Source organism: Cucumis melo, chromosome 5, assembly GCF_025177605.1.
Source record: "Cucumis melo cultivar AY chromosome 5, USDA_Cmelo_AY_1.0, whole genome shotgun sequence".
NCBI classification, from domain to species: domain Eukaryota; kingdom Viridiplantae; phylum Streptophyta; class Magnoliopsida; order Cucurbitales; family Cucurbitaceae; genus Cucumis; species Cucumis melo.
This window is the reverse complement of record NC_066861.1, coordinates 10,432,258-10,449,702: the sequence shown is the minus strand read 5'-3', so window position 1 is coordinate 10,449,702 and position 17,445 is coordinate 10,432,258. Positions and strand designations below refer to the sequence as shown.

Sequence of the window (17,445 nt, the reverse complement as noted above, 5' to 3'; positions counted from 1 at the left end):
ATAATAGTTATTAGTGATAACAACTAATAGTAACTATTAGTCGTTAACTAATTATAGCTATTGGTGATAACTTTCAATGTGAAAAAAAAGTCAAGAAAAAGTATGCGAAATAATCATTTCTGAAATTGAAAGCTATCAATGATAATATATAATTTTTATAGTAGTTATTAGTGATAGACACTGTCAGTGATAGCTGTTATTATTGGCATATGCTAGGCGTACTGTTAAAAATCGAATCGAATGACAAACTGAATCGAAACCAAACCGAAACCAAATGCATGTGGTTCGATTCGGTTTGTGTTAAATTGAAATCAATTCTTATTCGATTTAAGACATTAATTGATTTTACGACCGAAGTGGCAAAATATTTACACTGTATAGAACAATTTAAAAAACAGAAAAAACCCACAAGCTCACAATGAAAAATACAAAAAATGTCTCGTCAATAACGTTGTCAACAACATGCATAATATATTTGGTATACGATCGTTAAATTTGATCGTTTAAATTTAGATAGTCAAATCTAAACAATTTTTTCTAAAGATTTTTTGTACACGATCATTTAGATTTGGTACACGATTATTTAGATTTGATCGTTTAGATTTGGGTAGTCAAATTTAAACGATTTTTTTCAAGATTTTTTTGGTACACAATCGTTTAGATTTGACTATACGATCGTTTATTTTTTGTACACGATCGTTTAGATTTGACTACCAAAATCTAAACAATTTTTCTAAAGATTTTTTGCTACACGATCGTTTAAATTTAGTTGCGTACTCAAATCTAAACGACGTTTTTTTAGATTCTTTGGTACACGATTATTTAGATTTGACTATTTTTTGTACACCATCGTTTACATTTGGGCAGCCACCTAAATCTAAACGACGATTTTTTCAAGATCTTTTAGATCTTGGAACAACTAAATAACAGTTTGAGAAAAAAAAGAGGAAGAGAAGAAGAACGATGGAATAAAAAAAAAATCTAAGAAGAGGAAGAGAAGAAAGACGATAAAAGGAAGGGCAAACCTAAAATATTTTAAAAAAACATGGCTACCTTCTTGTGCTTTTTTATTTTGTTACACCGGTCATAAATATTTTGTCAGTTTGTTATATTTATAAAAATTTCACTTATAATAATTAAATATATAAGTATAACTTGGGGTAAGGTATAAGTGTAACTTTGTAGGTATTTCGATGGACTTTTAAACTTTAACATTTTAAACTTTTATATCTTGTACTTAATTATTGTACAAAATAATTTAATCTATATTTATTTGAAAAACTTTTATTTATGTATAACGTTCATAAAGTATTTCGATTTTAATATTTATGCATAAGAGTTTCGGTTTCGATTCGGTTTTATTTATGCATAAGCAGTTCGGTTTTGATTTAGTTTGACAAAGATGAGCAGTTCGGTTCGATTTCAGATGAGATTTTTTTGTTGCATTTTTTGGGTCGTTATGGTTTTAGCTTCAAATCGAACTGAACCGAACCGTGAACACTACTAATAGATGCTATCAGTGATAGCTATTATCACTGATAGATACTATCAATGATAGCTTTTACTTGGAGAAATTCGAGAAGAACCACCCAAAATGGTGGTTGCACTCGGGTATTTAGTGTTTTACTATTTTTTATGCAATATATACAATTATATTATTTTATACGCTGTATATGCTATTATTTTAGGGTTTTTTTTTTTTTTTTTGTTTATGGAACTAACCCATTCAAAAAATTATCACTGTATTTTGTTAATGTTGCAATTACCTAATTGAAAATGCAACAATTAAAATTTTAATTGCATTTGACGAATAGCGTATCTACCCTCAAATAAATTAATGAGAGTGATTTTTTTTCTAATTTAAAATATAAAGTCAACAAAAAAAAAAAAAAAAGAAAAAGAAAAAAGAAGAATAAAAGAAAAGAGAAGACCGACCTCATCCAACAAAAACAATTACTCAATATAATGTTATTGTATTTAATATTATTTAACAATTGATTTTAAAATTAAAAACTATTAAGGAAAATGACAAAATTGGACAATTTTTAGGACATATTTTTTGGAAAATGACAAAAACTATAAGACACATTTTTAGCAGATATAGAGACAAAATTGAACAAAAATATAAAAATACAAAGACCAAATTGGGCATTAGGAAATAGTATGTATACTAGAAAATGAATGCGTAGCACGTGCCAATGAACGGCCTTGGCGCTTAATCGATCCCACATTACATTCCACAACAATAGTTTTTTTTACCTTTTCGAAGAAAATTCAAACAAACACAAAACAGTCATTTTCAAAATCTCTCTCACAAAGTCATAAGAACATTGCTTGGCGTATTCAAAAAATTAACAGTGAAATCAATACAAATAAACAATTGATCATCTCCACGTTTCTTTATACCGATTATGTTAATCTCTTCTTCATCCTCATCTTCATCTTTTTTTTGTTTCCACTCCAATGGCGTCAACCGAAATCACTGTAGACGCAATGTTAATCAAAGAATATGCAAATGAGGATCCAAACCAGCATCCCTTTCTTCTTCATCTCACAACTCAAGCCGCCACCGCCGCTGCCAACTTCAAACGCCAAAGACGGCACCGACTTTCCCGAGAAAGTGTATTGCCCAGGCGCCGCCGTTCCTTGGGCCACATTGTTATGCATGCTGTGACCTTCACATTTCTGCCGCTGCGTTTATGTTTCAATTTTCTGCTATGCCTTTGGTACGTTTCTCATAATTTGCCATTCCTTCAGTATTTATAAGGAATTTTAAGAAGCTATAATCGTAGTTAAGTTTGTGTCATTCTTATTTGTTATTGTAATATCGTAAAGGTGTTTGAGATGTAATAGGAATCTTCTTTACTATACTCTTCTGAGATGTGTTTTCAATTGTGTTTAATTTAAGTTAAAGCTTCCTGATCTAGATTTTGATTCAGGATAGGCTACAAATGGATAGCAAGATTTGTATCCTTTTTATGTTATGTGGCTTTTATTTCCCCTGGTTTACTTCAAGGTCAGTCCCCTATGCCTCTTTCTTTTGGACATCTTATCTTATGTTAAACATTGCTTAAACACCGTACTTCTACATTGCAGTTGCATATTATTATAGTTACTGTGGACAGATTCGAAAAAACATAAAGTATGGCGATCAACCAAGAAATAGGTAGGACTTGGATCTTTTAGTCGTTTCGTATGGTCGTTGTATGTCCTTTTTTGTTTCCAATTCATCAGAAACATTGACGAGTTCTAAACTGTTGCATCTTTCTCATCTCATTTTTAAGAAATGTTTCCAAATTCTTTTGATAAGTTCTAGAAGCAATAAAGCTCGGTTTCTTGTTTTCATTAACCAAAAACAAAATAAATTAACCTACTAATTTATGTGAGTCGTGTGGCTGACTGGGTGATTTGTTTCATCCAGCTTGGATATATATCTACCAAAAACTAGGCATGGGCAGAAGCCGAAGCCTGTGGTTGTATTTGTAATTGGTGGAGCCTGGATTTTAGGGTGAGTGATGCCTTTTCTCTCTTCTCTTCATGAAGTAAAAATGAATACATGATAAATAATTGTTCATAGCTGAATTGTTGAAGAAAGCATCCTTTCCATATAGAAAATATATTGGACTGAAAATTTTCCCATGTAGAGGGAAGCAAAAGAAATATCAAATTCTCAAGATCTACCACCGTTAGATAAACGAAAGTTGCATTTGATGCATTGTTGTTACTGAAGTTTTTTACCAACTGTGAATTTACGACAAATGGAAGAAATCAAACAATTGTTCAGGAAGAAAAGAAAATCTATCACCACTGTGGTGCTTAGTTACGAATACCTTGATGGTCAAGTTAGTAATAATTTAGAGAGCTAGGAGAATAAAAAACATAGGGTGTTTTCAGTGTCCCTCAAATGTCTCAAGTCCTCTTGGTTACGTAAAAAGTAATTCCATAACAGTCACTCCGCTAATTAATATTCAGACAATTAATTTGACTATTGCTAACCTAATTTAGTTGTTACAATTAATCTTATTGGCAGATTCAAGCATATGTAGTTGTCCTAATATACGGACACTTGGGCATAATTATCTCATCATGCTCGACCCTATGATTTGACCTACATGCCTTCTTTAAACTTCCATTGGTCAACCTTCATGGTTTGATCTTTTGATCCATCCTGCGAGTTGATCTCTTTATCCCCCTTATGGTTGATCCTATGGGTCAGGTCCGTCCTTGCATAACAACTCACTTCGGAATGAACCACTGGGTCATTCTTGTTAGGCCAGAAATTTATCCGTGTTAACAATAACTGAAATGGATACTCTCAAAGAAAAGAATAACCTAGCTGATAATGACCAGGCAATAGAACATACAGGAACGGTTTCTTCTAATATAACTGCTGAAAAACTTCGAATCTAATTATTTAGCTTAGTTGTTAAACCAAATTACTGGACATAGAAGCTGAAGTTCATGTCCCACTAATGGCAGTTGCCTCTAGTCTGATGGAATGCTTCTTGATAGTTGATTCATTTCTTAATCATCTTAGCATGTTTACTTCAAAAGTCTACTATCTATTTTCGGTACATATAGTTCTACACTTTGAGAAATGCATTTTTCTTTGCAGTAATAAAGCACATGGTTATCTTCTTGGATCACAGTTATCAGAGAGAGACATTATAGTAGCCTGCCTTGATTACAGGTGAACTGATGTAATGTATTAGTTCTCAATTGAAACATGTGATAAGTTGAATTAAATTAGATTAATTTGTATGATTTTTTGTGTCAAATTATATACAAGAATTCTAGTTTTGACTGCATTCATCATAACATATACCTTCGTGAAACTGTTTTCCTAATTAGCTGAAGTTGATGAGATGGGATAATGGTAATGTTACGCGTTAATATAAGAGACTTTTTAACAAGTTTTATTGGAAATGTGTTGAAATTTGTTGATGAACTATCTTCTGCAAGAGGGCTTCAATTTTTTTCTGCACTTGTTAAAGAAAAGAATCAAATTAGTTGCAACTAATTTTGTTAGAAAAGGAAGTTATTTTGTTTCAACAAAATAATTAATAAAAGTCTTGTAGCCTTAAGAAGAAAACTTACCGAATAAATACAAGGAGTTGTAGTATGAAAATAAGTTCATTTTTTTTCTTGAATCTATTTTCAGAAAGAATGTTGGATAAAAGGATTTTTACCTTTGAAGGGTGGATGTAGGCTATGTCTTGAACTACTATAAACATCATTTTGTTCACTTTTCTCATCTCTTCATCTTCCATCAAGAAACCCCCTTTCGAAACCCTGTTTTTCTTTCTTCCTTTCTCTCTCGGTGAACCATGCAAATGAAAGAAAAGAAATACAATGAGAGAAAGAAAATTGACAGCTTGCAAAAGAGTTGAAAAGGTGAGAGAAAACTAAATGGTAAAAAGGTAACTCTGCATTTAATTTCCCCACTTTTATACTTGTCTCAAGGTTGCTTTTACAAAGAAAAAAACTTTATTTTTCAAGAAAATGTGTCGTTAAACTGTTCGTTATCAACCTCAAGGTCGAAGCATTTCTGATTCCCTATACCTATCCTATATATTCCAGACTTTTTGTATCCCGGACCTTGTTTCAGGTCATAAGGTAAGTAGGTGTAATAATCTATAATTGAAACCACCATAATTTATGTCTGACTGGTTTATTTGGATATGACCGCTTTTGAAAGGATCATTAGGTGGTAGATAATCCTCTTAACTTTACTTCCCTCATTTCTATCACCTTTATCCATTATATAGTGTAATCTGTGGCTTCTGGTCTCCCTTGCTTGGGAGATTTCACTTTGCATACCTTTGCTTTTCAATGCTTTTTATGTGATAGGGAAATGTTGATTGTTCTTTTTCTCTTTTACTGGTTGCGTCTTGTCGTTTGTCTTAGGAACGAGGATGTCTATTGAGTTCCTCAAAACTGGAACTGGAAAGAAGTTTTCTTTCATATCAATTTCTTTTTTTATTTTTTACTTCTTGAAATTATGCAATGACGATTGTCTTGTACTGCGTAAAATTTCATACAATATGTTATAGTAACAAAATTAAAAAGGACAGGAAGAAAACAAAAGAACTCACGTGTGTAGTGTGCTAAGGAAAGATAATTCACTAATATCATTATATTAATGAGTTGAGCAATTACGATGATGTACTTATCTGTATACTCTCAAGATTATAGGACACTCTTAGGTTAACTCATAAGACACTTAGGCTCCCTTAGATGTGAGACTTCTTCTCTTCTGATACTTAGGCTACCCTTGAGTAGTTGCTATCAGTGAGCATGCATTTAGGCTCCTTTTAAAGGGGTGTTTGGGAAATGACTGAGTTATTATAGTCCTAGATTATTATAGTTTGATTAGAATAGTTTGTATTTGGAGAAATTATTTTAGTTTAGGTTATAATAATATTTGTTTGATGTATAGAGTATTTCAGTTTGATAAAGAAACAGTAAACTCTGTCTCAAAGAATAAAAAAATGATAAATGTCAAATAGTGAAAACTGTAGCAAATAGTAGATACTGTAGTAAATTGAGAGTTTTGAAATAGTGTTTATTGATTGGAGACTTTTAAATAGTATTTACCGTAACAAGAGGTGGTCATTATAGTTTTAGATAATCTTTGCCTCAAACGGCCCCTAAATGAATAGAACTTTGTATATTTCATTCTTTGCTTGTGAACTTCCCTTTCACATATGAAACTTAGGTAGCCCCAAGTTGATAAGCACTCCCTTCTCTAACGAGTTGGCTTTACGCTCCCCTTAAAGTAGTGCAGTATGAACAAATCAATGTAGTCTTAGCAAAGAACCCACAAAAACAGCAGCCGCAACACAGACACTTGAACACTTCAAATACAAACTTCTCTTAAATAACCAATAAAGAACAACTCAAAATCATATGCGGCAAAGTAACCTTAGTAAAAAAACCTCCATGAGTTTAAAAAGCCACGACCAAACAAGGAAAATATCCTCAGAATAAAACGAAAGAGAAGAAAAAAGGAAGAAAGCACGCGGAACCAATCTGTAGAATCTCGCAAATAAGCAAATAAATAATTTACAGAATCAACAACCTTTGAGACATCGGCCGAGACAAGCACACTCTGATACAACTTTTGAGACTACTACCAAACAACTCAAGAACAACTAGGGAACATAAACACATATATTTAACCAATAGCAAGGCACTAACACTTCTCCTTCCCTCACCTACGTGTTTTTCTTGTCAAGAAGATTAGAACTTTTAAGGTAAAATTTCTCCAGACCATTGGTTGTAGACGAGGCCTTTTGGACAGTTTGGTAACGTGAGCCACTTATAATAGGTTATGTCAATCAATGATGATGGAGGTCCTATTTCACTCGTTGGTCAAGATAAAGCTCCTCGGTGTATAATCTGTTGGTTTTTTTATTGTGCTCTACAATAATTTTATGGATAATTGATTTATTATTTAATAATTTAATAAAAGTTATTATTCTCATTATTATTCAATTGGATGATATTGTATAATATGTCAATGAATATGTTATTATATTCTAAATGTCTCTAATCGATTATTATCGTGGAAATAGTAATAAATTAAAATTAGTATGAGTTATAATTGATAATCATAGGATGATTATATATGTAGAGACATAAATTATAATCATATTTTCTTATTAGAGAATAAGAATTAGACCGACCCTTTTTGAGTTTATTACGTAAACATGTGTCATAAATAATCTAAAATAATTGATTGTTTTGATCCTTAGGCCTGAGATTATTGTAGTGTCAAACATAAGAATTAATCTATTTTGATTCAATCAAATGTTATCTTTATCCGAATAATTATAAAGTCGTACTCGAATACGTTATGAATTATTTAGTGGATAATGATTAATCAAGATGAAATTTATCCCTATTGTTATGGAGAGATATCTCTAGGCCCTTCGATTAAACATGATTGTGAAAATGCATGGTTGTGCTATAAATGAATTAAGGGTATTAATGTCATTTATTATTTTAGTATGCTTATTGATCGAAAAAGCAATTGAATTAGATAAGGTGACTTTGTCCATGCCTTATATTCAATTATAGATATCGTGTGATAAAATAATTAAAACAATCATTATATTAGGTTATGTTGGATCGTCGACTTAATTTAAATGAGTAGCCATATTATTTTGCTAGAGACTAATTATGACTTATGGGCCATAAAACGAGTTATGGCCCCATTGTTATATTAAAAAGTAACCTTATGTTAGAAAGTAAGGTAGTTATTGGATGTCTTTGTCCTATATTGGTTAGAATGTGATGACCAATGTGGTACTTAATTAGCTTGACTTTATTCTTTGGGGTACTTAAGTATCTAATACCTTGTTACTTGTTTTTTTTTGATTGTTTGGCTGGAGAGTGACAGAAAGTGTTTTCTAAAATGTTGAAAGTTCTTTGAGGGGGAGGTGTGGGCTAGTTAGGTTCAGTACCTTCATTTGGTTTTCCGTTAGGAGTTTTGTAACAATTCTTTGGCTATTATTCTTAACTGGAGCCTTTTTGTGATATTTAGTTTCATTTCTTTGTACAAGCTTATTTTGCAGTGTTTTTTTTCTTTCTTTTTTGTATAATTAGATTGCATTCTTCCAATTTATCGAAATGAAAGTTTACCTTTTCATTTAATTAAAAAAAGTCATTATTTCTTGTCAGTTTTTTTTTCCTAATTATTTTCTATGCTATTTCTCAGTGATTTTACTTTTTTTTTTTTTGGATTTTTAATAAATTAGAATTTTTTTTTATTATATCCAACTAATCATTTTGCTTAGAAGATGCTGAACATTTTATTTGAACAATCTACCTGTAGAAATTTTCCCCAAGGAACTATGAGTGATATGATAAAGGATGTTTCTGAAGGCATCTCATTTGTATTCAATAATATTGCAGAGTACGGAGGCGATATCAACAGGTAATGTGTAGTACCTCTATGCTCTACCGTATGTTTGTATCTCCTTCCTATCGCTATTGATTCTACCGACCTATATTTTGATTTGGCCATTAGGCAATTTTTAGGATTGTTTTTGGCTCTCACCCAAAAGTATCATGTTTAGGAGTTACATAAAAGGGCTTTTGAAAAAAAAATTACAAATGAAGTACCTCAACGTGCCACAGGAGAAAGCACTTGTGAGGTGTTTTTGGCCTACCCACTTGACTGGAAAATACTTCTATTTAAGTAGAGATGTAGAACAAACACAAATTTACGTAGAAATTCTAGTATAGGTAGAAAAACCATGATGTTGATATTTCTTCTTCTTATTTTCTTATGATAATAAAGGTACAAAGGAAAAAATATTTATTGGCAACACGAGCCTAATTAAAATAATAAAAAATCAGGGCAAAGTAAATCTCAACTACCCTGAGCTTTCAACATGACCCAAACCCACTATTTTTAGTAACTTCAAAAATACCGTCGAGAGTGTAGCCAAAATATCAAAGTGATTAGTTACTAAGCACCATCTTAGATATTATTTTAAATTTATCCTTACCCACTAGCATAAGCTTTTAGGTCAATTGATGATTTAAGATGGTATCAGAGCAATGTGGTCTAAGATATCCTATGTTCAAGTCTCTGCATTGTTGTTTCCTCTCTATTTAATATTGGTTTTGTTAGGTTTTTCTTCATATTTCGAGCCTACAAGGGAGGGGAATTGTTAGATATTATATTAAATCTATCCTTCCCTTAGAGTTTAAACTTTTGGGTCAATTGGTGATTGAAGGCATCCTAACTCTATTTTTTTTATACCTCCTCAAGATAGATTGTATCTTTGAACATACCTGTAACCCTTCACACATTAATAACAAAATTATTTCATGTTAAAAGCTAACATTTGTTTTAAAACCCCTTTCAAAGACATCTTTAATTTGTTATGTTCTGCTGATATTTTAGGATTTATCTAATGGGTCAGTCAGCTGGTGCGCATATCACTGCATGCGCACTTGTAGAGCAGGCAATCAAAGAAGCTGGTGGTGAGAAAGTTTCTTGGTGTGTCTCCAGGATAAAAGCTTACTTTGGTTTGTCTGGGGGGTGAGTACTATTAAACTCTTGTAGGGACAATTCTAAATGCATATAGAAAGGCCATTTCTTTACTCCCCAATTTACTTTTCGGGCCATTGATAGGAAATGTATTTTACCTGCCAACCATGAGTTTTCTGTGTTATTTTAGCTTGAGAGTTGAGGAGCATTTTAACTGTTAAGCAATCCCTGTCAAGGTGCAAGTGTACACATTCTTAGATTGTAGCAAGTAATAAGTAAAGAGTACCAATTTATGTGTTAATGAATATAAGGACATTACAACTGGTCTACGCTTAAAAATGTCAAGTTACCTGCCAGAACCAGAAGTACGATGTGCTTTGAGGACAAAGGCTAGGGGTTTCCTCTTCTATTTGTTTTTTCTTTTTTCCTTCATCTGACACCAACTTTGGATTTTGGGTAGAAAGAAAATTTTAATAATTATTGCGAGGTACTATGTATTAGATTTGCCATGATTTTTCCAGCTGTATAGTTTCTTGCTTTATGCAACATCAACATCCATACATAGGTACAATTTGATAAATCTGAAGGACCACTTTCACAGTCGAGGTCTTCATAGATCCATCTTTTTAAGGTAATCACATTCTTAATTCTTTTTCTTTTTACCCTAATATACATTCAATACATAAATTTGTGACTTCTTGAATGTCTAATATAGCATAATGGAAGGAGAAGAGTCCCTGCAAAGATTTTCCCCAGAAGTTATGGTACAGGATCCAAAGATTGAAGATGCAGTTTCCCTGCTTCCACACTTCATTCTATTTCATGGAACTGCAGATTATTCCATACCATTAGATTCCTGGTAAATTTGTTTTTCACAAATTTTGCTATACTTTATGCGTGAGAAATGGAGCCAAATACGAATAAAGTAACATTCAAGGTATAGTTTAGTGCTCTATTATATGCATGTAGAAGATCTTTTGCCAGAAGTGCTTCTCCTCAGACACATCAGAATGTCCAACAGCCCAAAATCTCCTGGTTTAAAATCTTAAGAAATATCCATGCCAGTTTGAACAATTAGCTTGTTATTCGAGCTTGCTAGAAGTGGAGGTATACACCAATATTTCTGCAGACATGTATAACATTATTGTGTTTTAATTTCTGTGCAGTAAGAGCTTTGCAGAGGTGCTTGAAAGAATTGGAGTAAAAGTTGAAACGGTTCTATACAAAGGAAAGACGCATACAGATTTGTTTGTCCAGGTGAGAGCAAAACATTTTTGTATACTCCTCTTGGTGATGTAATAAATGTAATTACCCTTTTGCCATCTATTTATATCACAGACATACTAGCTTATCATGCTTAGGTGTTGGGCTTTAATTTTTTTCTCAAATTTCTAACATAGGATCCAATGAGAGGTGGTAAAGATCAGTTGGTTGAAGATTTGATTTTCATCATTCATGAAAATGATAGGGATGCTTTTGCAAGAAATCCAATGGCTCGCCAAAGAAGGCGCCTTGTACCGGAGTTATTGTTGAAGTTAGCATGTACTGTTAGCCCGTTCTGATCTATTAACTTTGGTTACTTTTTCTCAGTGATGCTCGGTGTGTATAGCCAAATATATGCGTACATATTTATTGATTGAAAACATAATAATTATTATATCATGTGCATTGGTTGATATATTTTTCCATGTTGATCTGCACTCAGACTTCCTACTGTTTATGGCCATGTAAGTGAAACATATTTTTATTTCAGATATGAGAGCTCCTCTCTTGTCACACTGTTTAAAATACAAAAGATATACATAACAAAGCAGACTAACATAGAATGGTAACTTTCCTTAGCGTGCAAGAAAATGGAACAGCCTTTTCTTTCATTTAGTTCTTCGCAGCAGACTTGCCCCCTTTCCTCTACGAAGGCAAGAACGAGAGAATATGATTCCATTATACATAAACTCAAACCATGTTTGAAAATTAAAATCATATAACAGTTAACTAGAAGGTGTACCTTTTTAGGGGGATCTTGAGATCTTTGAGCAGGCTTCTTTGATGCAGAATTGGACTTCGAGGCCGAAGCTTTCTGTGCAACATCGCTGGGTTTAGCTTCCTTCTTAGACTGCCCAATTCGTTGAGCTCCCACTGCAGGTTTTTCAGCCTTCAAAGACGCCATGGAGGAGATACTGGAACAGCCTCACTGAAATGATATTGTAAGTATCTGAAAAAGACTAAGCTGAATGAACTTCTGGGTTGGGTTTTGCCTGTCTCGATGCTTTATATAGCAGCTAGTCTCAAGTATCGAGGCTCGGACCATGGCAAAGGAATTTGAACTGCAAGTGACAGACAACATGGGCGAGGGGAATGGAATAACTCATGCAGAGGACAACTTCATGACTTACCTATATGCATCAGATACTCTGCTTTGCATAATTTTTTTAGTTCCCTGCATTGGTAAGCATATATCCAATATATGCATGATTGGATGCTCATCTCATTACCTACCTATGGTATTTTCTTGGTTAAAAGATATTTTTCTGAATACTTGGAAATTAGTTCTCTTTTTAAGGATAAATACTTGGGTGCAACTTCATGCATCCCTTCAATAACAAAGGGGAAAAATATTTAAAATATATATACCGAAAGGTTTGCTATGTGGCAACTTATGGGTGCACCCAGTATTTTTCTTCTTTCAAAAACCTTCATGTTGTGTTGCACTTTTTGTTTGATTATTTCTTATTGATTCTATAAAGGTGGGATGTGTTTTCATCTCTCGTAGAAATAAAATTTATTTAGGCCAATTTAAACTTTAAAGAGTAGTGTTAGATTTTCAAAAACTTTCCATTAACGTAACGGGAATCATATATTCTAAAATGAAAACATATCAAATCAACGTTGTTACACATTTTCGTTGGTTTAGTTTATTAAAGAAAAATTGGAGCATCAAATCATCGTGGTTATAACAAATTAAATTCTTATATTTATTAATAATTATAAGAGGATATATTCTCAAAAGTTGGTTAATATTTATGAGGTTTTTAAAAAATATAACAAACTGACCAAATATCTACATTGTATAGAGTAATTTGAAAAAAAGGAAAAAGCCCATAAGCCTACAATACGAAATACCAAATATGCCCATGTCAACACGCGATTAATCGTCTATACATGCGAGTGTAGTTCTTCTTCTAAATGATTATGATACGTGGTCGTGTAGGTAATGATACACGATTGCGTAGGTAGTATCAACACATGACTGTGTAGTTCTTTTTAATGATGGAAAAAATGTTTCAAATCTAAATGATCGTGTTGACCATGCTAAGCGATTCTGTTGACTATAGTAAGCAATCATTTAAGCCATATCTACACAATCATGTAGTTTTTTTTTTAAACGATGGAAAAGGTCTTCAAATCTAAACGGTCGTGTTGACCATGCTAAACGATCATGTTAACTATGTGGTATGCAATTGTTTAGATCGTTTAGCTATGTCAACATGATCGTTTAGATCATCTTAAATGAGAAAAAGGCTTCAAATTTAAACGACCGTTTAGATCATTTAGATCATGTCAAAGTGATATTTAAATGATCTTAATATTCTTGAATATGAAGAAGATGAAGTAACTTAAAAAAATCTTACTGAAAAACCATGAAGATGAAATAGGAGTTTTAAACAAAAGAATAAATTGTTTAAAAATAAAAGAAAGAAAATCTAGAATAGGAGTTGAAGAATCTGGAAGAGAAGATGAATAAATTGCAAAGAAGAAGAAGAAAGAGAAGTGACGAATCGTCCGCAATATCAAGGGAAAATCTGAAATTTATGAAAATATTTTCTGACTTCATAGGCTTTTGTTTTTGTTACACGGATCGTAAATATTTTTGTGTTTTGTGACTTTTATGAAAATTAACCTAATATTTATTAATAAATATATGGCTAATATTCATTAATAAAGATAAGAAGTTGGATTTGTGGGTTAATATTTATTAATAAATATATGGTTAATATTTATTAATAAAAACAAGAAGTTGGGTTTGGTTGTTGCGTTGGGTTAATATTTTATTAATAAAGATAAGAAGTTGGATTTGGTTCTTGATCTAAAATTTAGCAGTGGGCTTTGTGGGTCGTATGGTTTATATATTTATATGGAAGACAAAAGTTGGGTGAGTACAATAAACATATTTTGCATTGACAATTTGTACAAGTTAGGGGAAGCCTAACATTGAAGGTTATTTTGGGGAGTTTCTCATAGGGGGAGCCTGGGCATTGAAACGCAAGAGTGAAACATGAAGCATACGATCTAGGGGGAACCTAGATCCAATTCCTTATTCACAAATCAAGTGGTTTAGAGCCTAAACATTTACTTGTAAAAGTCGTGTGATTCAAGATAATTGATTGTTGATAAGTTGTGTACTTATAATCCTTTTGAATCTTAGTAAATGATCTTTTCAATTAGGTTAAAGCTCCTCCAAATGTAGGTGTGATTACACCGATTTGTATTACCAACATGTCTTTTCTTATTGTTACTCATGCTATTTACTTATTAGCTTTGGTGTAATTTTAATTTTCCAATTCAACTATGTATTTTTTTCAATTGGTATCAAAGCGAGCTGATTACTGGTTCATTGTGTCTATAATGGAGTTGATCAAGGAAGATTGGTCTACAACTCTCCCTTCAGTTTTAGATGGAATAAATTACTCATGTTGGATAGCTCGAATGATTTCTTTTCTCAAATCTATTGATCACAAAACTTGGAAAGCTATTGTGGCTGGATGGTCTCCTCCTCAAGTTACTAATAAGGATAGAGTTGTCAGTCCAGAACCAGAAAATGAAGGTTTGATCAAAAACTCGCGAGCCTTGGATGCTATCTTTAATAGAGTGGATTGAAATACATTTAGATAGATCAATACCTCTATTTCAGCTAAGGAGGCTTGAGATATTCTTGCTGTTGCACTAAAGAAACCTTTAAGGTAAAAATGCCAGTTGATTTCATGTTTGCATTCTAGACATTGCAAATGAGTCATTTTCTCTTGATGAAAAAAATATCTAAAGAAAAGTTAGTTCGAAAGATCCTTTGTTCATTACCAAAATGTAATGGCTATTGAAGAAGCAAATGATATCTCCACCATGAAAATGGATGAACTATTTGAATATTTGCATACTTTTGAATTAATGATTAATGCAAAACCTAATAAAAGGGCAAAGGTTTAGCCTTGTGGACGATATCCAATGAAGAAACATACCAAAACCTAGGGAGAGGTGGTGAATAAAATTTGGCTGGTTCTCTTTTTGTGTTATCTGAGCAATTAAGTAAGGTTATGAAATGTTTAAACAAGCAATTTGGTGATCATAACGTACCTCATGTCAGAAACATCAACAACAAAACCAACTCCAACATGTTAGAGAACTCTAGACCTTTTTATAGAAAAAGAGAAGTTGAATAGGGAACAAGCAATACTCAATATAAGCAAGTTAGAAACTTTAGATGTAAAGAATGCAAAGGTTTTGGTTATTATCAAGCTAAGTGTCCAAGCTTTCTAAAGAGGAAAAAGAAGAGTCTGGTTGTAGCTCTTTCTGACAATGAATCAACTGTGAGTAATGGTTACGAAGAAAATGGTCGGGCATTGCCAGGTGTAGCTTTAGAAGTGTACTTGTCGTGAAGATCGAGGATTCTAAGTCACAGAAAAAATGTTGTGAAAGATGTTGTTTCCATCGCTGAACCTTTAGCTAGTGATTTAAGTGTTGACTATGTGTACGCAAAGTGGCAAGAGGACTTAGTGGTGCTGAAACAGCAAAAGGGCAGGATACAATGCCTTTTAATAGATAATCATTGTAACGACCCAACTCCTTATACTAAGCCGAAGTCATTACTAATTTAAAAGATAAATAAAATTTGTAAATTTAAAATAGAAAACTAAACCAAAACCTCGAATTTCTCATTAAAAGCATTAACAAATGTATTTAGAAACAAGTCTAAAAATAAAATCCTAAGTCGGGCCTTATCTAGTTTTAAAGAAATAAAATAAAAATAAAAGAATAAAATAAAAATGCAAATACTGGAATCCGAACAATGACATAAAGTGGAAGCAAAATGATCCCTATGGCTCGCTACGGTCACTTCTTGTTAATCGCCAACTTGCCTTTGCCTTTACCTCTACCTCTGTCTGAAAAATTAAACAAGAAAGAGTGAGTATAAAAATATACTCAGTAAGGGACCCACTACTAGTCCTGTTAGGTGCCTATTAACTTCCAATTAGAGTCCTATAAAGTGGTACCCCTGAATTGGCACCTTCTCGAACATGTGCAATCTGTGATCCCGTAGGAACATATCTAGTCTTCGGTGACCGAAAGGAACACCTAGGACAAGCTGGTCTATAGTGTACCTGAAGGAAACACTAAGACCATCGGGCTGTGAGTGACCCCGTCGATCACTCATAATCATGTCTATGACAATGTCATACTGGACTGGTGATCCCGTCGGACTACGCAGTCATAAGAAGGTGGTGATCCCGAGGGACACCCATGTGGGTACGACTCTAATAGAATAAGCTAACAGTAACCCTATCCATAGCATGTAACGTGTCATAACATTATCATAAACATGACATAACATAACAATCATAACATACTCATCCGAGATACCCTAATCATAAACATAACACATTCGTCCTCATCAATATACCACTAGTCATATCATAACATTAGTCATCAGCGTCAATCATCATTACAATATCAATCATTATCAGTAACATCGAGTTATGCAATTTAGCTATCGTCTATGCATAACCATATACACATGCGATCTCATAATTTAAGTCGAAAGTCTAGTAGTAGAGTCTCTTACTTGGAGACTAGCTTAATCGAATTCTAACAGTAAAAATCACGCTTTCCAAGTAGCGAAGTCCTAAATAGTTAGAAAACATCAAATTTAATAACTTAACATTCAAAGAATTAAAGGTCCAAAAATTCCTTCCAAGTAACTTACCCAAGATCAAGGTTGAGATCAACTTAGCCTTAACTGAGAGGGCTCCTCAGTTCCACCTCTAAACGATCCAAACGGCTCTTTAAGAAAAATAATTTAATTTAATCCAAAATTAAATTATTTAAGGTCCAAAATTACATCTTTGTTGGGTTTGCCAAAAACCCAACCAAAACATACCAAAAGCAGATGAAAAGGACCAAAAATTGGCTTGGTGGCTCAAACGGCTTGAAAAATAAGGGAAACATCTAGGCGGCTCGACTAAAAGGCAGAAGGTGGCTCGGCTGGGGCTGCTGGCGCGTGCGTGCGGCTCGACACGAAGGGAAAGGCGGCTCAGGCGACTGGAAGGTGCGGCTCGTGCATGCAAGGCTCGACAACTAGGAGCGCGGCTCAGGTGGTTGGGGGACGACTTGCTGTTGGGTCAACTCGGGTTGCAGCTGATGGCAGCGACGAACAGACGGTGAAGGGTCGG

At 33.2% G+C, this 17,445-nt stretch overlaps 1 protein-coding gene and 1 long non-coding RNA gene across 4 annotated transcripts; one reads left to right on the top strand and one right to left on the bottom strand.

Annotated features, from left to right (window-relative positions):
- The first annotated feature begins 2,349 nt into the window (after positions 1-2,349).
- On the top strand, positions 2,350-11,694 carry LOC103496926 (probable isoprenylcysteine alpha-carbonyl methylesterase ICMEL2). 3 transcript variants are annotated; one of them, XM_008458965.3, is made up of 11 exons: positions 2,352-2,726; positions 2,940-3,016; positions 3,097-3,166; positions 3,422-3,508; positions 4,616-4,690; positions 8,840-8,941; positions 9,920-10,057; positions 10,572-10,637; positions 10,722-10,865; positions 11,173-11,263; positions 11,407-11,694. In XM_008458965.3, the coding sequence occupies exons 1-11, from the start codon at positions 2,464-2,466 to the stop codon at positions 11,566-11,568; spliced, it is 1,275 nt and encodes a 424-aa protein (XP_008457187.2). In that variant the 5' UTR covers positions 2,352-2,463; the 3' UTR covers positions 11,569-11,694. The 3 variants fall into 3 exon arrangements, with proteins under 3 accessions (XP_008457189.2, XP_008457187.2, XP_008457188.2); XM_008458967.3 differs by lacking the exon at positions 9,920-10,057 and having other exon boundaries at positions 2,350-2,726; XM_008458966.3 differs by lacking the exon at positions 3,422-3,508.
- A 40-nt stretch (positions 11,695-11,734) lies between these two features.
- LOC103496927 (uncharacterized) lies at positions 11,735-12,421 on the bottom strand. Its single transcript, XR_539279.3, has 2 exons — positions 12,012-12,421; positions 11,735-11,914 (listed from the first exon to the last, which is right to left on the bottom strand). It is a non-coding gene; the product is annotated as an uncharacterized LOC103496927 (long non-coding RNA).
- Between the last annotated feature and the right edge of the window lie 5,024 nt (positions 12,422-17,445).